Source organism: Erythrolamprus reginae, chromosome 3, assembly GCF_031021105.1.
Source record: "Erythrolamprus reginae isolate rEryReg1 chromosome 3, rEryReg1.hap1, whole genome shotgun sequence".
In the NCBI taxonomy this organism is placed as follows: Eukaryota; Metazoa; Chordata; class Lepidosauria; order Squamata; family Dipsadidae; genus Erythrolamprus; species Erythrolamprus reginae.
This window is the reverse complement of record NC_091952.1, coordinates 229,304,088-229,327,527: the sequence shown is the minus strand read 5'-3', so window position 1 is coordinate 229,327,527 and position 23,440 is coordinate 229,304,088. Positions and strand designations below refer to the sequence as shown.

General features: G+C 41.2%; 1 protein-coding gene across 2 annotated transcripts in view; it reads left to right on the top strand.

Moving 5' to 3' along the window:
- The window catches only part of RGS22 (regulator of G protein signaling 22), a 119,687-nt gene that overhangs the window by 78,707 nt on the left and 17,540 nt on the right, over positions 1–23,440 (top strand). For both annotated transcript variants that reach the window (XM_070748112.1, XM_070748113.1), the window contains 6 exons: positions 1,991–2,083; positions 4,323–4,489; positions 8,475–8,637; positions 12,845–13,003; positions 16,900–16,968; positions 20,517–20,675. In XM_070748112.1, the coding sequence (XP_070604213.1) occupies positions 1,991–2,083; positions 4,323–4,489; positions 8,475–8,637; positions 12,845–13,003; positions 16,900–16,968; positions 20,517–20,675 (810 nt within the window). The remainder of the gene's footprint in view (positions 1–1,990; positions 2,084–4,322; positions 4,490–8,474; positions 8,638–12,844; positions 13,004–16,899; positions 16,969–20,516; positions 20,676–23,440) is intronic.

The window sequence follows — 23,440 nt, the reverse complement described above, 5'->3', positions numbered from 1 at the left end:
AAAAATGGGAATGCGCGGAGCTGTGCATCCCTGACATGCACACCTATGCCCTGTGCGAGATTTGGCTTTTGTGCATGCGCAGCAAGAGAAATCTTGTGTGAGGATGCTAGCGCGAATGAGATTTTGGCCAATTTCACTGGGTTTTTTGCTTTTGCGCATGCGCAGAAGCAAAAAAATTCAGTGAAAATAGCCAAACTGTCATTTGCACGTGTCCTCACATGAGATTTCATTTTCTGCGCATTCGCAGAATCTGAATCTTGCCCCAATGGGCGCGTGTGTGCCCACTGGACACGCCTGCGCCCGCAAGGCCTCGTAGGGTGCACCGGTAGCGCCGAAGACTAACGCCCTTCACTATCCACCATGTATATAACCCTTCCATATGAAGCCTGTCTTGATCTTCCTAACTATGACTTAACCTCAATTTTAGCATCTCCTTTGTTTGACTTTAGTCCATTTCCCACCATCATTAGGCAAACATACACATTTTTCATTTTCCTGTATTCCTCCCAAATTCTTTGCTCAAAGGTAAAAAGACTGCCATTGGCAATTTTTAACTGAAGGCGTATTGCTATGCCAATCAAACAAAACAAAGTGATACAGGGTCATTTGTAGGCAGATAGTTTTGCAGAACAAGACAATATTATCAGTGATCTTTATACTCTTCAGATTGTATTTTGAATAAACTATTTAAAATGATTTTTCCCAACCAGCAGTTCAAAGGAGGTGATATTAGCAATTACTTCTTCCTTTTTGCCAGCAAGAATAGCACTTTTAAAGGAAAAAAATATTTTTCAGTTACTTAATTACAACTATTTTAATATTAAGTTCTGGTAAATGTTGCAGAATGTTCCTGTTTAGAGATCAGCCAGCTATTCTGTTCACGTTAATAATCCATTCTTCTATTTTTATTTTCCAATTCTATGTCTGTTGAGCATAATGCAAGTTTTGAATTTTTTCTCGTTCAGGTTAAGTTTTATTTATGTTTTTCCTCCTTAAGCTTTAGGATTTCCTTTGTAATTGAACAGACCAATTTCAACCGCAATAACACAAGAGCACACAACAGATTCAAACTTAATACGAACCGCGCCAAACTTGACTGTAAAAAATATGATTTCAACAATCGAGTTATCGAAGCTTGGAACTCATTACCGAACTCAATTGTGTCAACCCCTAACCCCCAACACTTCTCCCTTAGACTCTCCACGATTGACCTCTCCAGGTTCCTAAGAGGCCAGTAAGGGGCGTACATAAGTGCACTGGTGTGCCTTTCGTCCCCTGTCCAATTGTCTTTCCTTTTTTTCAACTATCCTATATATTCTCTTCCTTTCATATATCCTCTCCTCTAAGTTCACCTTCACCCTCTTTTATATTATCACATGTCTATTTTCTTCCTATGTATTTATGTATTGGACAAATGAATAAATAAATAAATAAAATAAAACTTTACAAACAATCATTGTAAAGTTGCTTTGCATTTTATAATGCTCTAGCCCAATCAGGTTGCAGTTTACATCCTATGGCTCAGCATTCATTACTGTTTAACATGCTTCTTTTACCTTATACGGTAACATAATGGAATATCACCTAGGATTGAACTAATCCTCGACACCTAATAAATCTATTATTTAAGGAATTTGCCTGCCTTGGAGTTTTGATTCTGCTGGAACCTTGGAACTTTGACACACAATAGATAAGGAATAATAAAGAAAACTACCTAGAAGCAGCTCCACAAGTCTTTCTTGATTCTGGAGGGGCCAAATGGCGGCACACAACATTTCTTGCTTTATCCTGTTTCAGCAAGTATTCTCCTTGAATCATCTGGTCTGGGGAAAATGCAGCACGCAGAGATATGTCTCCTAAACATCTGTCTTGTTCCTGGCAAGTGTGGTTCTTTTCTACCCACTGTCATTGGCAGCTCTCCTCTCCCAGCCCTTCATCGTTCTTTCTGTGATGTGTACTGAGTGGATGACAGAACTTATTATTTTATTAGGTGGAGCTGGTGGAAGAAATTCGACAGCTGGACTCCGTGTACTTTAAAAAGCTGAAGGCTTTGCATGCAGAGGGCATTTCCAAGAAGGATGAGGTAAAGGCAAGCACCTATTAACAAAAACAACATCCTAATTCTTGCCTCGTATTGAGCGCTTAACCCTGTGTGCTTCTCTGCGGCAGCAAATCTGCCTCTCGAGAAATCTATGACGTTTTTAACACGGTGCAGTTCTGCATTTGGTTTTACAATAGGGGTTTTTAACTGTTTATATTGGATTGTCATACGCTGTTTACTACTGTTGTTAGCCGCCCCGAGTCTGCGGAGAGGGGCGGCATACAAATCCAATAAAATCAAAATCAAATCAATCAAATTACAAAACATTTAATCTGCAAACATTAACTTCCATACCAGCCAGTTGCTGCTTGGCTTCAAAATTACAGTGATACCTCGTCTTACGAACTTAATTGGTTCCGGGACGAGGTTTGTAAGGTGAAAAGTTTGTAAGATGAAACAATGTTTTCCATAGGAATCAATGGAAAAGCAATTAATGCGTTCAAGCCCAAAACTTGTTCACTCCTTTTGCCAGCCGAAGCACCCGTTTTTGCGCTGCTGGGATTCCCCTGAGGCTCCCCTCCATGGGAAATCCCACCTCCGGACTTCCCTGGTTTTGCGATGGTGCAGGGGAATCCCAGAAGGGGAATCCCAGCAGCGCAAAAATGAGTGCTTCGCTGGCAACGGAGGTCCGGAGGTGGGGTTTCCCAGCGAGGGGAGCCTCAGAGAAATTGCAGCATCGCAAAAACACAGAAGTCCTCGAAACCCCACCTTCAGACTTCTGTGTTTTTGTGATGCTGTGATTTCACTGAGGCTCCCCTTGCTGGGAAACACCACCTCCCCGGACTTCCATTGCCAGCGAAGCGCCCGTTTTTGCGCTGCTGGGATTCCCTTGCAGCATCGCACAAACACAGAAGTCCAGAGGTGGTGTTTCCCATGGAAGGGAGCCTCAGGGGAATCCCAGCAGCGCAAAAACGGGTGCTTCGCTAGCAACAGAAGTCCGGAGGCGGGGCATCCCAGTGGCGGCAGCTTGGGTTTATAAGGTGAAAATAGTTTGGAAGAAGAGGCAAAAAAATCTTAAACCCTGGGTTTGTATCTCGAAAAGTTTGTATGACGAGGGGTTTGTAAGATGAGGCATCACTGTATAGTGATTGTGTCATGAGAAAAAGCTCACCATGAAAACCAACAATATCCATACTATTGCTACTCATACTACTAATTGGTAAGATAGTGGAACAATAAACATACAACTCCAATAAGGGGGAATTTTATCTTTGCATTATCAAATGCAAATGACTATTGTTTTCTATCTGTCAGTTTGGAGGAATTAATAATAAGCAGTTGGTGACTCACTCCAAAAAGAAAAACCTCCAGCTTTATATTAAAAAGTACTATGAGAAATGAATTGTAGATCTCACTAGATTTTCATTGTCATCTTAGTTGTATAGCCAAAATGCCACATTCATTGCTCTTTCTCACATATGTACTGACATAGCATCAACCAGTTAACAATATTTCATACAATAGACCATAAAACACATGCTGGGCATATTCTTGAATAGTAGTATAATACAATAGTATTTTTATCACAAGAAAACCATAACTTTCTCTTTTCTCTAGCAATAAGGAAATAGTTATACTATTAAATCATATCCTAAGGCAAACTTCTGGAAATTCTCAATGTGTTGAACTTCAACCCTCATAATTCCCAGCAAATGTAACCAAAGAAGTCCATTGAAGAGAGGACAACGGAACACAACATACTAGTCTTCTTTTAAGAAAAGTGCTTTGAAAGCATGATGTTACAAAATGGCCAATTTCAAAGCAACAATTTGGCTCCCAAATAGTGCTATGGACAACATATGTGCAATATGCAAGATCACTTTCTAAAAGTCATGTCCCCATTTTCTAGCTCTATCTGCTATGGTGATCTAGATTCGTATCTTGTGTTGAGAGATTCAATATCTGATCTTTTCTTGAGCCACAACTCGAGGCTATATACCTTTAAAATCACAGCAATCATCGTGGTGCCAATGCTATTTCTCTTATGTAGCTACACAACCCTAGTTTTTGTAGTCAGCTGTCACTCCTACATAAAGCCATTTATTAATGGCAAAAGATGATACAGATATTATCTTTCATCAGATCTGGACAGGCAGAGGTGTCCTTTAATCTTTGATCCTGAAATACAATGAAACTGCATAAAACAAAGAAGAAATACATTTTTTCGTGAGCTAAGAAACCAGGAAACATGAGCATAATCTTCTACAATTTTTTTCCTTAGGCTTTGGCAGTTGAAGAAGTTCTCCAGAAGTCTGAGTCTATTCGACTTGTTGAATCCATTGAACCAGAATATTCTGAAAGTTTCAAATCATACTCCATTTTGAAATTGCTTGAAAACAGGCTAGATTTGGAACAATTCCGTATCTTTCTTGAGGAGCAATCAGCAAGGTATTTCTCCTGTTATCGAGTGGCCAAATTGTGAACTCCAATTTCCCTAGTAATGTTTATAATTTCTATATCTTACTTCATTGATATGACAATGAAATAGCAAGACTCTTCACTGTTTGATGGATTTTGAACAGCTAATGTCTTTTAAAAATTACATGTGTATGAATGCCAAGGACTCATGTATACCCCACTCCAAATTCCATCTTTAAAAAAATGTTTTGGCTCTAGGGACATTTTGAACTTTTATTATAGTCCATCTTAAGAACATAAGAAGAACCATGCTGAATCAGGCCAAAGCCCATCGAGTCCAGCATTCTGTGTCACACAGTGGCCCACCAATTGTACATGGGGATCTTGAGCAGAAAGAGAAGGCAAGACCCTCCCTTTCCCTTGACCCACAACAAATGGTACCCAAGGGAATCCTGCCTGCCTCAACCAACATAGAGGCGGCACTTGGACATCCATTTCAATAACCACCAATACACTTGGACTCCATGAATTTGTCTAATCCTACTTTGAAGCTATCCAGGCTGTCCTACTTTGAAGCTATCCAGGCTGACAGCTGTCACAAACTTCTTCTGTTCTTGTTGTTTTCATCCACCAATGAAGGGTATGATATCCATATCTGCAGACATACTTTCTTCTAGTTCATTTGTCCAGTACCAAAGAATAAAGAGGAATATAAGACAAATTAGGTTAAGGCAGTGCTTCTCAATTATTTTCTGTTATGCCCCTGGGGAAGGCTGCTCTACCCACTTACCTGGGAGTAAGTCCCATAGAACTCATTGGAGCCTGTTTTTGATTAGGAGAATCAATTGAGAAGACCCACGCATATTCCCTGGTATCACTCTGCGCCCCCTCCCCAGGGGGGGGGCACCCCACGACTTGAGAACCACTGGGTTAAGAGAAGAAATTTTCTTATCTTACACATGCAGCATTCAATGCAAAGTATCTCTCTTTTAATGAGATTTTACAAGAATTTTGGAAAAGTGTCATTTAATGAGCTACCGGTACAAAGTTTCCATAATCCAGGAGGTTTGCTGTAGCAATCTAGATCAATGTTTCTCAACCTTTTGTTTTGAAGGGCGTCTACAATAATATCAATCTAGCAGTGATGGTTATTAGGGTGTGGAAATTGATTCTAGCTCAGTTTGAAACTGTGATTCACTTAGAAATACCAATTTAATTCAACTTAACAATTCAAATCAGTTTGGGGGGAAAAAAACCCAATTAAACGTAACATTTCAATTTATAGCATTGTTTTCGACTTGGTTTTCCCAATCCTTTCCCTTCAGATCTGACCATTTGATTCCATTTTCTAAAGCAGTAGGAAAGTTGGCTCAATTTAGAGATATGCTGAACCAAATCTGTGAATCAAAGTTTCACAAAGCTGTAACATGTGTGCAATTAAGGCACATGACATTTTAATAGATTAGATAAGTAGTTTCCAAGCTTAACTTACTTGGGCTGAAGTAAAGAGTTTTAAAACCTGAATTCAGTTGGAATAGTAAATAGAGCGTGTAAATGAGCCAATTACTTTCAAAGAAAAAAAAATCACTGCTCTTTTTAGTATGTAAGAATTACGTCTTCTGTACAGTATGCAGTGTAGAAACATAAAGGAAGGAAGACTTTTGGGTCTTATGGGCAATTGTAGTCTAGTGTACTCGCTGCTGTTGTAGAGGCTACAAACAGTCTGTTTCCATTTAGGAACCTATTAATATATCCTCCACTAATGTGGCACCTTTAAGATATGTTTGGCCATGCAGGTTAGAAAATTCTTGGATATGGAATTGTTTTAATAAGACAACAGCTTTTAAACAATACCAAAAGTTTTTTTAAATTGCCATAGTAATAATTTTACATCTGCTGCAATTAAATGTCAACTCCATTACTTTTATTGCCCACAATTAACAACAACAACAACAACAGAGTTGGAAGGGAGTTTGGAGGCTTTCTAGTCCAGGGGTAGGCAAAGATGGCTCTTCTATGACTCGTGGACTTCAACTCCCAGAATTCCTGAGCCAATCATGCTAGCTCAGGAATTCTGGAAGCTGAAGTTCACATGTCATAGAAGAACCAACTTTGCCTACCCCTGTTCTTGTCCAATGCCCTGCTTAGGCAGGAAACCCTACACTATTTCAGACAGATATACAAGTGTTTTGCTACTGGCTTCTTGCAGGACATTTTGCAATTTCCCAATCTAATTTATACTGTAGTCCTTGTGGATTTTCCTCACAGTCACCCATCCAAGAATCAGCTATCTCCCTCCTACATTTTTATGAGTACAGCAAAAATCAGGATAAGGCTGGCCCCTGCTATTTTTTAATTCTCCTGTAATTCCACTCCCTCAATACATGGCAGAAAAGCAGCTTGTAGCAGACCTTACCCGGGTTTGGAAGCTAAACAGGCATTCCAGGTTAAATAGTTGGACCAGAGAGTTGAAAATCATCCCTGTGGAAGTTGTGACAAATTTCTTCCATGATATTGCCAAGGATACATAGATGCATCCATAGTCTGTAGAAGTCAACTTTCATTTCATTTCATTTTTTATTTTATTTATTTATTAGCTTTATATACCCATCTTTCCTCCAAAAATTCCAGGTAGCTTACATGGGGATTTCTTCCTTTCATTTTATATAAAACCATAAATTTGAAAAAGTGGAAAAGTTTGTAGAAGCTGCTGATATCACCAGTGATTTATTCTATTAGAGTCCTTGTGGAGATTGCTAATTCACATTTGTCAGTCTTCATGGCTCCAATAAGTATGTGGAAGAATTGTTTGCTCTGAGTGGCAAAGTATCCACTGCATACTCAGTGCAGTTCTATCCCTGTTAATTCAGATTATAGAATTTCATTTAGATGTATGCCTGAAGAATTATGAATAAGGATATAATTCTTAGGAGCAGGGTGATGTTTTTAATATGGCAAATGATTTAGCTTTACTAGGTAAGTGGTCAAAGCAATGGAAACTGCAGTTTAATGTTTCCAAATGTAAAATAATGCACTTGGGAAAAAGAAATCCTCAATCTGAGTATTGTATTGGCAAAAACTTTGGAAGAGAAGGATTTAGGAGTAGTGATTTCTGACAGTCTCAAAATGGGTTAACAGTGCGGTCAGGTGGTAGGGAAAGCAAGTAGAATGCTTGGCTGCATAGCTAGAGGTATAACAAGCAGGAAGACGGAGATTGTGATCCCGTTGTATAGAGTGCTGGTGAGACTACATTGGGTATACTGTGTTCAGTTTTGGAGACCTCAGCTACAAAAAGATATTGATAAAATTGAACGGGTCCAAAGATGGGCTACAAAAATGGTGGAAGGTCTTAAGCATAAAACATATCAGGAAATATATATATTTATATCAAGAAAGACTTAATGAACCCAATCTGTATAGTCTGCAGGACGGAAGGGAAAGGAGGGACACGATCAAAACATTTAAATATGTTAAAGGGTTAAATAAGGTTCAGGAGGGACGTGTTTTTAATAGGAAAGTGAACACAAGAACAAGGGGGCACAATCTGAGGTTAGTTGAGAGAAATATCAGAAGCAACGTGAGAAAATATTATTTTACTGAAAGAGTAGTAGATTCTTGGAACAAACTTCCAGCAGACATGGTTGGTAAATCCACAATAACTGAATTTAAACATGCCTGGGATAAACATATATCCATGCTAAGAAAAAAATACAGGAAATAGCATAAGGGCAGACTAGATGGACCATGAGGTCTTTTTCTGCTGCCAATCTTCTATGTTTCTGTGTTTCTATGGTTTCAGAGGATGGAGATCGGGTAATTTAAGGTGAGAAAAAGAACAATTTATTTGTTAGAGGCCTCCTGTACTTGTTTTCAGATGGTGTGTGTGTGGAATTTGCCCTTTCTGGAGATGTCAGTCGTTGGTAGATGGTGACCAATCTCCTCCAATCTCTCCCATCCTTGGCGTGAAGTATAATATTTATGATGTTGTGTTAAAAACATATTGTTTCTTTTGTAGTGTGGACCTCCTGTGCTGGATAGACATTGAGCAGTTCAGAAGAATGTTACACAAAAATAAAGTACAGCGAGAAGAAAAATCTAAGGAGATTAAGAAGAATTATCTAAACAAGAAATATTTCTTTGGACCTGACAGCCCAGCTACAAAAGAAGAACAAGAGCAGGTAACAGGCTGCATTTAAAATGTTAGCAAAAGTTGGTGCTGGTTCAGATTAGTTCTCAGATCTTATGTTTGCCGAGTTGTGTGCTTAGCACTAAACTATATTTTTCCTGCTGGCCAATATGAATTGTATTTTCATTTGATCCAATGCCCTTTGAATAAAACCAGGCTGCTATATAGATTCTATTCTATTTCAAAATGCAGCCCCACCAAAGTAGAGAATAACACCCTTACAGATTACCGTATTTTTCAGTGTATAAGATGCACTGGAATATAAGACGGACCTTAATTTTGGGGGAGGAAAACAAGAAAAAAAATTCTGCCTCTGCCCATCAGGATTAGTGAGGTCTCCACTTCCATTGGGATTTTGATAAAAAAAGCAGCACAGATTTTTTTTTAATCTGTTCTAACAAAAATGAAATTTGCTTTCTAAGATTAAGAAATGTGAAGTGAATAAGAAATTATAGGTAGTCATGTATAATTGTGTGATCTTCTGTGTTTTTGTAGTATTAATAAAACATATTAGTAGCAGATATTCCTGGATTTTTCAGAATCCACTTTTGTTGCATGAGGTAAATCTCAGATTTCTGCTATGGAAGTACAGTAATACCTCATCTTACGAACCTAATTGGTTCCCGTGGGAGGTTCGTAAGATGAAACATTGTTTCCCATAGGAAACAATGTAAAATCAATTAATCCGTGCAATGAAAAACCCCCGCAAAAAAACGCCGCCGCCTGGCTGTCACCTTTTGAAACAGCCGGGGGGCTTCTCAGCGTCCTCCTGAACCCGAACGCCAAACCCAAACTTCCGGGTTCGGCATTCGGGAGGCCGCCGAGAAGCCCCGCCGCCCGGCTGTCGTCTTTTGAAATAGCCGGGGGGGCTTCTCGGCGGTCTCCCAAACGCCAAACCCGGAAGTTTGGGTTTGGCGTTCGGGTTCAGGAGGACGCTGAGAAGCCCCCTGGCTGTTTCAAAAAGTGACAGCCGGGCGGCGGGGCTTCTCGGCGGCAGCGGGTTCGTAAGAAGGAAGACGTTCATAAGAAGAGGCAAAAAAATTCTGAACCCCGGGTTCGTATCTCGGGTTGTTCGTAAGATGAGGGGTTCGCATCATGAGGTACCACTGTAGTCAGTTTACTTGTATAAGGTGAGTAAATTTCCCAAGAAAAGTAATACTAAGAAATAAAACTAAGGAGATTTCTTTAAAGCACACATTCTTCAAATCTTTAATCAGACTTTCTGTTTTATTATGCATGTATTGGCAATTTTTCTGCAGAAATTGGGAAGGAATTTAACTGGAGTGTGTGGGGTGGGGTATGATTTTCATGGGGGCAGAAGAAAGACCTGGCTCCACTCCCAAATTGCCCTGTTATTCTTACCTATAGCCATAGGCATTGAAAGCTGGGCTTTCACTCAGCAAGACCTGATAGAGAGGCAGCACATCAATTCTCCTGGGCCTGCCATTTCGTAAACATACTACCAGGTTTCTCACCTTTGCTGCCTCGGTTGGATTCCTGAAGCAGAAATGTAGATTATGTTCATTTTAGTTGTAGATGAAAACAATTGTTTATTTATTTATTTGTTTGTTTGTTTGTTTGTTTGTTTGTTTATTTATTTATTTATTTAGTTATTTAGTTATTTATTTATTTATTTATTTAGTTATTTATTTATTTTTATTTATTTATTTATTTATTTATTTATTTAGTTAGTTAGTTAGTTAGTTAGTTAGTTAGTTAGTTAGTTAGTTAGTTAGTTATTGGATTTGTATGCCACCCCTCTCCGTAGACTCGGGGCGGCTAACAACAATGATAAAAACAGCATGTAACAATCCAATTAATAAAACAACTAAAAACCCTTATTATAAAACCAAACATACACACAAACATACCATGCATAACTTGTACTGCCTAGGGGGAAGGAATATCTTAACTCCCCCATGCCTAGCGGCATAAGTGAGTCTTGAGTAGTTTGCGAAAGACAGGGAGGGTGGGGGCAGTTCTAATCTCCAGGGGGAGTTGGTTCCAGAGGGCCGGGGCTGCCACAGAGAAGGCTCTTCCCCTGGGGCCCGCCAAACGACATTGTTTAGTCGACGGGACCCGGAGAAGGCCAACTCTGTTGGACCTTATCGGTCGCTGGGATTCGTGAGGTAGCAGGCGGTTCCGGAGGTAATCTGGTCCAATGCCATGTAGGGCTTTAAAGGTCATGACCAATACTTTGAATTGTGACCGGAAACTGATCGGCAGCTACTGCAAGCTGTGGAGTGTTGAAGAAACATGGGCGAATCTTGGAAGCCCCACAACCAGTGTTCCCTCTAATTTTTTTTGGGGGTGGGCGGAAAAGTATAGTGTCTGAGCGGCAGTCCCTTCGGGACTGGGCGGCACTCTTTCCCTCTCACTCTTTCCCTCTCGGCTTCTGGGCAGGTTTGAAAAACTCTGAGTTGATGATGATTTTTAAGTGAGCCATTGCTCACTGCTCAGCTTAGAGGGAACTATGCCCACAACGGCTCTCGTGGCTGCGTTCTGCACGATCTGAAGTTTCCGAACACTTTTCAAAGGTAGCCCCATGTAGAGAGCGTTGCAGTAATCGAACCTCGAGGTGATGAGGGCATGAGTGACTGTGAGCAATGACTCCCTGTCCAAATAGGGCCGCAACTGGTGCACCAGGCGAACCTGGGCAAATGCCCTCCTCGCCACAGCCGAAAGATGATGTTCCAATGTCAGCTGTGGATCGAGGAGGATGTTTTGCACATAGATGGAAACTATGTTTATACTATCTTTCCTACACTGAGTTGGATTACAGCCTCCATCATTTACATTCACTGCTCACAGTCACTCATGCCCTCATCACCTCAAGGTTCGACTACTGTAACGCTCTCTACATGGGGCTACCTATGAAGAGTGTTCGGAAACTTCAGATCGTGCAGAATGCAGCTGCGAGAGCAATCATGGGCTTCCCCAGGTATGCCCATGTTACACCAATACTCCACAGTCTGTATTGGTTGCTGATCAGTTTCCGGTCACAGTTCAAAGTGTTGGTTATGACCTATAAAGCCCTTCATGGCATCGGACCAGAATATCTTCGGGACCGCCTTCTGCCGCATGAATCCCAGTGACCGGTTAGGTCCCACAGAGTTGGCCTTCCCCAGCTCCCATCGACGAAACAATGTCGTCTGGCAGGGCCCAGGGGAAGAGCCTTCTCTGTGGCGGCCCCGACCCTCTGGAATCAGCTCCCCCCAAAATTAGGATTGCCCCCACCCTCCTTGCCTTTCGCAAACTCCTTAAAATCCACCTCTGCCATTAGCCATGGGGAAATTGATTCCCCTGGGCCGTTTTTGTTTTATGTATGGTTTGTCTGAGATGTATGACTGTTTTTTATATTAAGGGGTTTTAAATTGTTTTTAACTATTGGATTTGTACTTTTTTCTTTCTGTCAGCCGCTCTGAGTCTTCGGAGAGGAGCAACATACAAATCTATTAATAATAATAATAATATTATTATTATTATTATTATTATTATTATTATTATTATTATTATTCAGCATAGCTTAGGTGTGCCTGGCATGATGGGGTAGACCAAATTATAAGGGAGACAACGGATGCAAATGTTGCCCTAGACTTGACAGATTACCTAGTAAGGAATTCACATTCCTTTATCTGTATATAATAGAAAGTAATTAAGGGATTGTATGAAGACTCTATTACAGTGCAAATGCTTTCCTTTAAAAAGCTGAAGTTGATTTATAGACACAGTAGCTCTGTGTCCTTAATTCAAAACACGCTGGGCTATAAAATAAAGACCATATGATGGATAGTTTAGGACCAAGCTATTTACAGGCCTGCTCCTCCTAAACATCAATTCTATACTTCTGGATATATTGAGCATCTCTGGTTAATGTTGCTTTCTGCATGAAAAGAAGAAGCAATTCCCCTCTTCCTTACAATTTAGGAAGGAGCTCAACAAATATTTGTTTATCTAAGTTCCCTAAGTGCATCTGTTTTATTATTTAGCTGTTTTAAAAATAATTGCTTTATTGTTTTAATTATCTAAGTTCTATTTCAATTGAATTTTTTTTATCCTAAAAGCCATCCTGGTGAAGGCAGTGCACAGCAAGCCTCAAATATAAACCAATCAATTTTAAATGGATTTTGGATTTTCCTCACTTGTTTTGCCTTGACCTTTGCTTTAACTTTTTGTGGTCCCCTGAATATCTTGACTAGGTTATGAAGTCACGTGGAGGCTGGGGGCAAGTACTTCATGAACAAGTTTGTCCCATAATCTTGTTAGACGTCCAAAAGTATGCCCAGAGGAGATTAGAGAATAAGTGGTTGCCACTGTTTTATAGCCGTAAAGACTTGGAAACATGGAAAACACCAAAGGTAATATTTTAAAAATTTATATAGCACTCTAGTGACATGTAGTTTGAATTGTGAATTCCTCAGAGTACAGTAGTACCTCTAGATACGAGCTGCTCTACATGCGAGTATTTCAAGATACGAGCCACGAGGGGAGAGACATTTCTGTTCTATTCCCGAGCTCAAATTCGGGATACGAGCCGAGCATCCACTAGGTGGCGCAAGAATCCTTGCTTTTGGTTATCTCGGAGGGGAAAAACAACTTGTTCCAGATACAAGTTGCCTCGAGATACAAGCTCCCTTATGGAACTAATTATGCTCGTATCTAGGGGTACTACATCTGAAAATCAACAATCGTAAGTGTTCTGCGCGCGACTCTCGGATTGAAACCTCCGACTCAAAAATCCTATATTTTATGAATAAATCAAACACTTTATTGATATAAACACACAGAACAAAAAGCGGATTTTAAACGGCCAAGAAGAAGGGAGTATTTTCTCTTCAGAGCTAAATATCAACAATGTCCGGGAAAGGTGTCAAACTCGGCCTAATCAGCATTCCTAGATAGCACAGTCCATTTATCATTTAAGTACAGTAGTACCTCTAGATACGAGTTTAATTCGTTCCAGAAGGGAGCTTGTATGTCGAACAACTCGTATCTGGAACAAATGCCTTTAGCCTTTGTTTTTCCCTGCCGAGATAACCAGAAGCAAGGATTCTTGCGCCACCTAGTGGACGCTCGGCTCATATCCCGAATTTGAGCTCGGGTCTCGAAAAGAAATTTCTCTCCCCTCGTGGCTCGTATCTTGGAATACTCGCATGTGGAGCAGCTCATATCTAGAGGTACTACTGTATATGAATTTTGCTCACCGGAGTCCTGGCAACAAGCATCCAGCAGAGAAATGAGTTTTATTGTGGCAGAAATCATGGTTTTAAAGCCTTGTTCAATCAGATCCCCAATCTATCACCTCTTCCATTGAACGGCGTTGAATCCCCACACCCAATTTCCCAAGATCCTTTACCTTTATAATCCTGGAAGTGACATCACACCACAGAGAGGCTAAGTTAATACACTAATACCTTTTACTATGTAACTCCTCTCGCCTTCTGAGCAATCTTCTATAGCGGGGGTCTGTCCACTGATTTTCTAATGTCTTCCTCATCCTCTGACTAGGATCACTCCTCCATTGTCATATCAGCCCCCTCTAATGGTTCCACAGGCTCACTTCGGTCACTTTCGCATGCATTCTCGCTCTCTGCTTCAGCTGGCAATCCCACTGGCCCAGGGTATGCAGGGGGACCTGGCTCATCCTCCTCAGAATCTAACATGACCTCACTCACAACAATAAGAAACATGCAAGATAGTACAGATGACTTGGTTGGCAGTTTTGCTTCATCTGCTTGGAACCCATACCGCATCTCGGACATTAACACCCTCAAAAATGTCCAAAGCTACTTACTTACTTACTTACTTACTTACTTACTTACTTACTTACTTACTTACTTACTTACTTACTTACTTACTTACTTATTTATTTATTTATTTATTTTATTTTGTCCAATACACAATGAGGGTTTTAGTGGGTATATATCTATATACACATAATAAAATACATGATGAAGGTTATAGAGGAGATACTCATAGTAAAATATATCTAAGAAATAATAGAAAAGAAGATAAAGTAATAGAACATATCAATGAAAGAATAGAAGAAGCGATATAGGAATAGAAGAAAGGTATAGGAGATATAGGAGAGCAATAGGACAGGGGACGGAAGGCACTCTAGTGCACTTGTACTCGGCCCTTACTGACCTCTTAGGAATCTGGATAGGTCAACCATAGATAATCTAAGGGTAAAGTGTTGGGGGTTTGGGGATGACACTATGGAGTCCGGTAATGAGTTCCACGCTTCGACAACTTGGTTATTGAAATCATATATTTTACTTCACCAGAAGAGCCCTTCACTCCTCCGCTCAAAACAGAATTCCCTATGAAACTAGACTTACAATCCTGGGTCTAGAAAGCTTAGAACTATGACGCCTTAAATATGATCTAAGTATTGCCCACAAGATCATATGCTGCAACGTCCTGCTTGTCAACGACTAGTTCAGCTTCAATCACAATAACACAAGAACACGCAACAGATTCAAACTAAAAATTAACTGCTCCAAACTTGACTGTAAAAAATACGACTTTAGTAATCAAGTTGTCAAAGCGTGGAACTCATTACCGGACTCCGTAGTGTCATCCCCTAACCCCCAACATTTTACCCTTAGACTGTCTACAGTTGACCTCTCCAGATTTCTAAGAGGTCAGTAAGGGCCGAGTACAAGTGCATAAGGGGCGTGCATAAGTGCAGTAACGTGCCTTCCATCCCCTGTCCTATTGTCTCTCCTATATCTCCTATATCTTTTCTTCTATTCCTATATCTTTTTTTCTATTCTTTCATTGATATATTTTATTCCTATATCTTCTTTTCTATTCTTTCTCTGATATATTTTACTAGGAGTATATCCTCTATAACCTTCATTGTGTATTGGACAAAATAAACAAACAAATAAACAAACAAACAAACAAACAAATAAAAATAATGGATTCCTTAGTAGGTATTCTTGTAAGCCACGGAAAATGAAAGTGGCTCTTGAAGCTGGGCCTCTCCATCTGGCAAGCATTCCAGAGTTTGCTGGCGGGAGGTGGAGGCCTTGATCATTGCAAGATTCTTTCCATCATCCACAGTCCCTCCCTCACTGAGACACAAATGCAATTCAGTCCGTGTGGAAGCTCACAGAATAATGCAGGTTCTGAAGACAATGGGCTGGCTCCTTCTTGCCTAGGCTGTCTTTTTCTCACCCTGCAGCTGTTGCTCATCTTCCCACCTAGGGCACTGTCTTCTATCAAGAACAGTATTGATCCATTCTTCTGCACGATAGTAAAATAGATGGAGTCCCTGTCTGGCTATCAGCCAGTGAGGGTAGGGAAGAATTATTGGCTCTATGGTGCAATGAATCTACTAGATAAGAAGGGGCTTTTAACTCAGTACCCCTCCAAAGAGGAAAACTGTTGAATCTGCAGAGTCCACACTTCACTGATTTTATGGATGTAGAGTTGGGAGATTAAGCCTGGCTTTGTTTTCTGTTCTTTTTTATTTATTTATTCATTTGTCCAATACACAATACATATGGAAGAGAATAGACATGAAGTAATATATATAAAGATAATATGTAAAAATAGAGGAGAAGATATATGAAAGGAAGAAAATATATATGATATATGAGATAAAGGAAAGACCATTGGACAGGGGACGAAAGGCACACTAGTGCACTTATGTACGCCCCTTACTGACCTCTTAGGAACCTGGAGAGGTCAATCGCGGATAGTCTAAGGGAAAAATGTTGGGGGTTAGGGGTTGACACTATTGAGTCCGGTAATGAGTTCCACGCTTCGACAACTCGATTGTTAAAGTCATATTTTTTACAGTCAAGTTTGGAGCGGTTAATATTAAGTTTGAATCTGTTGCGTGCTCTTGTGTTGTTGTGGTTGAAGCTGAAGTAGTCATTGACCGGTAGGACGTTGCAGCATATGGTCTTGTGGGCAATACAAGATCATTTCTTCAAAGTTTGTTAGGTGTATCAGATTACTTTCCTGACTAGGAGAAATAATAATAGGGGGGGGGGGGGAAATCTATTAATTTATCTAAAGAGAGCTGTTCTTTTTCAGCAGTGGTCTTTTCAGGCCCATGTCATTTCAGGAAGCAATCTGGATGCCTTTTTCTCATTAGCTTCAGATTTTAAGATAGCCAGTGTGTTTGGTTTTTGACCATCCAGAAAAGGATAGCCTTCAAGGAATGGAAATACCATCAACATTGGTATCAATATTCATATTAATAATCAATATGCTGTTTTGTTATGTTTGCTTTCAGCTACATATGGGAGAGGCAGTAGAAGACATTTTAATTCAGGAGCAGGAAAAGAAACAAGCACCATGGAAGGCAAGTTGTGTTTATTTCTACTTGGGTCTTTGTGTAATATAGACTTATTATCCTCTAAACTAGGGGTATCAAACTCAAGGCCCAGGGTTTGGATCTGGGCCACTAGGCCGCCCTGGAAATAGTGAAGGATTGGCCTGCGGAGCCTCTGACAGTGAAAACGGAGCTTGGGATGGCTGCATGAGGCCTCCTTGAGTTGTTTTCACTGGCAGAGAGTTGCAGGAGACTGTCACAGCCGAAAACAGACTTTGGGACCCAAATTTTCTCTGGTAACAGGAGGCTGTTGCAACCCAAAATGGAGCTTGGGAGCCTGTTTTCTCTGGAAAAGTGGTTGGGCCACCACAAGTGCCCCTGACATGAGTGATGTTGACCTGGCCATGCTGACCCTGCCCACCCTGCGCCCGGGGTCAAACCCAATCCTGATGCCACCCTCAATGAAATCGTGTTTGACACCCCTTCACTAAACTATGCAGTTCATACATAAACAGGACTGTAAGCCTAACTGGTATTAGGTAAGAGCAATCACTTCAGTATTGCCTTTATGATGCTACATTGGAAGCATTGGCTCACGTTGTCCAATTAAAAAAACAAGTTAATGCAAATGTCATAGTCTCTGTTGAAGATGATGCAATTGGAATCAGAAACTAAAAAGAATAAAATCTAAATTATCTTTTTTAAAGATTGTTTTTTATTTCTGTGGCTACAAGTGCAGTTAACAAATGTATGAGCAATACCTGAATAAAGATGCAAGCTTTTGATATTTTTACTTTTAATTGCTTGCCATGGCTTCACACTTTCAATTAATGTAGAAAATACATTTTCTTTATCCAGGAAACTGGAACAAAACATTGGTTTTTACCATCTGGAAGGTAATGTATTATTGAGAGTGATTAAATGCACTCATTAAAAAAATTGGAAATAGGCAGCAAAGTGAGCAGGATTAATCGTATCACATGGAGTCTTTTTGACTGACAGATATGTTCTCACTTTACGATTGTATTGCTTGTTAAATGTCCTAAAATCTTGTGACATGACATATATCAGACCAGTTCTGGCCTTTTCCTTTTTTTTCTATTTCAAAGAACAGCAAACTCTATGTACTTTTCCTTTTGATTTAAATTCTATAGATAGCCCTTGACTTACAACAGTTCATTTAGTGACTTTTCATAGTTACAACATCACTGAACAAGTGACTTAAAATCATTATTCACACTTACCGCAACTCCATGTGATCAACATTCAGGTAGTTGACAATTGATTGACATTTATGATGGTTGAAGTGTTCTGGGATCATGTCATCACCTTTTGTGACCTTCTGACAAGCAAAGCCAGTGGGTAAACCATTAAGTAAACCAGATTCACTTAACATATGATTCACTTAACAACTATGGGAAGAAAGGTTGGAAGATGGCGCAAAACCCACTCAACAAATATTGACGGCAGAAAAAGATCTCATGGTCCATCTAGTCTGCCCTTTCCTGTATTTTATCTTAGGATGGATATACAGTGATACCTTGTCTTACAAACTTAATTGGTTCCGGGACGAGGTTCTTAAGGTGAAAAGTTTGTAAGATGAAACAATGTTTCCCATAGGAATCAATGGAAAAGCGATTAATGCGTGCAAGCCCAAAATTCACCCCTTTTGCCAACCGAAGTGCCCGTTTTTGCGCTGCTGGGATTCCCCTGAGGTTTCCCTCCATAGTAAACCCCACCTCCGGACTTCTGTGTTTTTGTGCGATGCTGCAGGGGAATCCCAGCATCACAAAAACGAGTGCTTCGCTGGTAACAGAAGTCCAGAGGTGGGGTTTCCCATGGAGGGGAGCCTCAGGGAAATCCTAGCAGCACAAAAACAGGTGCTTCACTGGCAACGGAAGTCCGGAGGCGGGGCATCCCAGCAGCGGCGGTGGGTTTGTAAGGTGAAAATAGTTTGTAAGAAGAGACAAAAAAATCTTAAACCCCGGGTTTGTATCTCGAAAAGTTTGTATGACGAGGCGTTTGTAAGATGAGGTATCACTGTATGTTTATCCCAGGAATGTTTAAATTCAGTTACTGTGCATTTACCAACCACGTCTGCTGGAAGTTTGTTCCAAGCATCTACTACTCTTTTAGTAAAATAATATTTTCTCACGTTGCTTCTGATCTTTCCCCCAACTAACCTCAGATTTTGCCCCCTTGTCCTTGTGTTAAACACACTTCCCACCTGAAACTTATTTGACTCTTTAACATATTTAAATGTTTCGATCATGTCCCCCCTTTTCCTTCTGTCCTCCAGACTATACAGATTGAGTTCATGAAGTCTTTCCTGATACGTTTTATGCTTAAGACCTTCCACCATTTTTGTAGCCCGTCTTTGGACCCGTTCAATTTTATCAATATCTTTTTGTAGGTGAGGTTTTTAGCAACATAAATTTTCAGCTTGATTGTGAATTTTGCCTTGTTTTATGACCTTCCTTGCCTCCGTTGTTGACTGAATCCGTGCAGTTTTTAAGACACTAAGACGGTTAATCTGGCTCCCCCATTCATTGACTTTGCTAAGGTTGCAAAAGGCAATTACACAACTCTGGGAATCTCCATCCATCACAAATATGAGTCAATTGTCAAGCAATTTTGGCACAGGAAAATTCTTGTGTGTGTGTGCGTGTGCTATGTGTGTGTGCAAGCACACACGTATCCCCAGCGTGATTTTGCTTCCGCGCATGCACAGGGAGAAAAAACGCACTTTAAGGGGATGCGTTTGTGTTTGAGATTTTGGTGAATTTTTTTGCTTCTGCACATGTCAATGAATGGGGAGCCACATTCACTTAATTGTCTTAGTGTCTTAAAAACTGCAGGGATTCAATCAACAACGGAGACAAGGAAGGTCATGAAACAGGGCAAAATGCACAATCGAGCTGAAAATTTATGTTGGTAAAGACCTCACCTACAAAAAGATATTGATAAAATTGAACGGGTCCAAAGACAGGGTACAAAAATGGTGGAAGGTGTTAAGCATAAAACGTATCAGGAAAGACTTAATGAACTCAATCTGTATAGTCTGGTGGACAGAAGGAAAAGGGGGGACAGGATCGAAACATGTGCAGAAGCAACAAATTGCCCAAATCTCTCACACACCGTGTCCCCTCGCAAAATTTTGCTTCTGCACATGCGCAGGAAGCAAAAAATACCAAAAAAAGTCAAGGAAAAAGATGGCGTGCCTGAAGGACCAGTACTGGAGTGGTTGTGCTCAAATTCTGCAATCTGGCAGCTGCTACTGGTGCACAGTCGCCTACTGCACAGATAGCAACCCGGTACTGGTTCTAAATCATTATTAGTCATTATTAGTCTCCCCTCCTCCTCCTCGTTGTCCCTTCCAGAGAAAGTTTGCCCAAATCAAAGCAAAGAGTGGGAGAGAGAGAGAGAGACAGTGGCTGCCAAAGTCTAGACTCTATGCGGTGAACTACTGAACGTTGGGGTCAGTACAGATATAAGCATCAGACAGCTTGCCCTAGTAATGCTTGGACTATTGCCTTGTAAAATGTGCCTTTTCTTTTCTCCACCCCTCCTTTCAACAGCATAAGAAGAATTGGGTGATTTCGTCTAAGGAAATCATTACTTTCCGTAAAGCTCTGATGAATCCCATCACATCTCTTCAGTTTCAACACTTTGTGTCCCTGAAAGGAGATTTATTGGGGAATGGAGTGATTTTCTGGCAGGAGGTACAAAAATACAAGGTACGGCATTTAAGAAAAATGGAAAAAATGCAGTTACTTTGCAACCAGAGCATTTATGTTTAAAGCTATGGTATTACTTTGGGACCGTTTCAGAATAGGTGATTTAAAGATACTGACTACTGGACTCTTTGAGATTTGTCCTATGACTTAGCTAAATACCGAAAGGCAACCTTGATGACCAAATACTTTTTTCTCAAATATCCCATTCCTTCCCCTTTGTCTAGTTTACACCTCTGGAATTTCTTGCTAGTCCTTCACTTCATAAGCGGGTCTGATCCTGCAGCCCAATTTAGATGACAGTCTCTAGGCTACTTACCAGTAATGGGCAGCCAAAAATTTTACTGCCACACTGTGAGCTTATTTTGTGGCTGTGGCTTGATGGTCATGTGACTGAGTAGGAATGGTTTGCCGACCATGTGACCAGGTGGAAGTGGCTTGAACGATCATCATCGTTCAAGTGAACTGTTAAGTCCTTGATTTACAACCTTTCCAGTGTCGCTCGCTGGGGTGACAATTTGCTTCGTGTTTCCTGCGCTCTCCTTCCTGGGTCGTCCCCCCGCCTAAGGCTGGGTAGCTAGGCGAACAGGTGCTGCCAGAAGCATAAATGCTACCAGTGTAGCTTCCACCCATGCCTTCTGCTTCCGCCTCAGGCGGGAGGTGGCCGCGTGAGGCTGGAGAGGAGCCGGGCAGGAGAGAGGGAAGCTCGTCCAAGGCCAGGAAGGAGGAAAGAGGAAAAAAGCAAGGAGCACAGATGCAGCAGCAGCAGGGAAAGAAAGGAGAGCTGAGCCGAGACCAGTAATCCAGGAAGTGACAGCTGCTGAGCAGCTGGAGCTGCGCACACATCTTCATTTCTGCCGGTGGAATTGGGTTCCACCCTGTCCTGCCTGCTGCCCACCCCTGCTACTTACCCATACTGTGGGTATATTTATCAATACTATGGTTGTCATATTCAATCCAAGTTAGGATACTGTGGCTTTTATCAAATAAGATCAACAGTCTAGCAAGGAATCCTGATACTGTAGCTCTAGGCCTGTGATGGTGAACCTATGGCACGCGTGCCACAGGTGGCATGCATTGCCATAGTGGAGAGTATGTGAGACATTGCCCTATGTCAGCTCCAGCAGGCATGTGTGCGCTGGCCAGCTGATCTTTGGCCTTAGGGAAGGCTGTTTTGCCCTCTGGAGGCTTCAGGGAGGCTTCCTGAAGCCCCGGAGTGTGAAAAACAGCCCAACGGGCAAACTGGAAGTTCAGAAAATTGGCTTCTGGTTTGCCCATTGTGCTGTTTTTCGCACTCTGAGGCTTCAAGAAGCTTCCCTGAAGGCTCTGGAGTGCAAAAACCAGCACAATGGCCAAACAGGAAGTCCATTTTTCCAAACTTCCAGTTTGCCCATTTGGGCATTTTTTTCACCGTTCCAGGTTTCAGTGAGGCCGCCTGTACACATATGCAGGGACAGGGAGGATTGTGTGCATGTGCAGGGGCAGTGTGCGTGTGTGTGTGTGTGCATGAGTGGGGGGGAATGGTTGGGGGCACGTACACACATGCTAGCACACGCACACACACCCTCATTCTTTTGGCACACGAACCAAAAAAAGTTCACCATCACTGCTCTAGGCCACTGATGGCGAACCTGTGGCACGGGTGCCACAAGTGGCACATGGAGTCATATCTGCTGGCATGTGAGCCATTGCCATAGCTCAGCTCTAATGTGCATCTGTATGCCAGCCAGCTGATTTTGGCTCGCACCCCCGGCTCCAGGGAAGCCTTTGGATCCTGGGGAGGACAAAACACGAGCCTACTGGGATCACTAGGAGTTGGGAAACCATCTGTTTCCAGCCTCCGGGGATTGGGGGAAGCTATTTTCGCCCTCCCGAGGCATTGAATTATGGGTGTGAGCATTCATGCATGCTCGACAGTGCGTACATACGCTCTTTCAGCACCCGAGGGAAAAAAGGTTCTCCATCACTGCTCTAGGCCATAGTTGTGCAAGTATAATTTCCAAACTGTAATTCCCAACGGTGGCTAGAAGATTAGGAATAATGCCCTTATCAAATCTCTCCTTCCCATGTTTTGTGCTCCTCTCCAGGGTTTGATTTAACGTTGGTATCATTTTAGGAAAGCATCTACATTGTCATGGAAAACTATAATAAGACCTTGAACCAGAACTGATTTGAAATGGTTGCTAAGCACAAGATGAAATATTGGTTTGTTTTCTGCTGTTTGCTGTGCTCTTGACCTTCTAGCCTAACCTTCCAACTGCTCACTTTGTTTATTGCAGACTGTAGGGCAATTTATAAACTTTTCATCTGGCATTTGACTGTGAGGCCATCTTCTGTGCTGAGTTGACATTTCAGTATGCTGTGCAAGCTCAGAAAATTGAGTCAATTGTTCAAGTTATCCATTAGTTAGATTTGAATTGTCACATTCAAATTGTTTACTATGTGAGATGACTGCTATTAACATTTGGGATGTTGAACTTGGCTAAAAGCAGGGAGTACAATGTTCCCTCGATTTTCGTGGGGGATGCGTTCCGAGACCGCCCGCGAAAGTCGAATTTCCGCAAAGTAGAGATGCGGAAGTAAATACACCATTTTTGGCTATGGACAGTATCACAAGCCATCTGTTAACACTTTAAACCCCTAAATTACCATTTCCCATTCCCTTAACAACCATTTACTCACCATTATTACTGGTACTCACCATTGAATAAGACACTTATTCAATGGTGAGTACCAGTAATAATGGTGAGTAAATGGTCCTGATATTT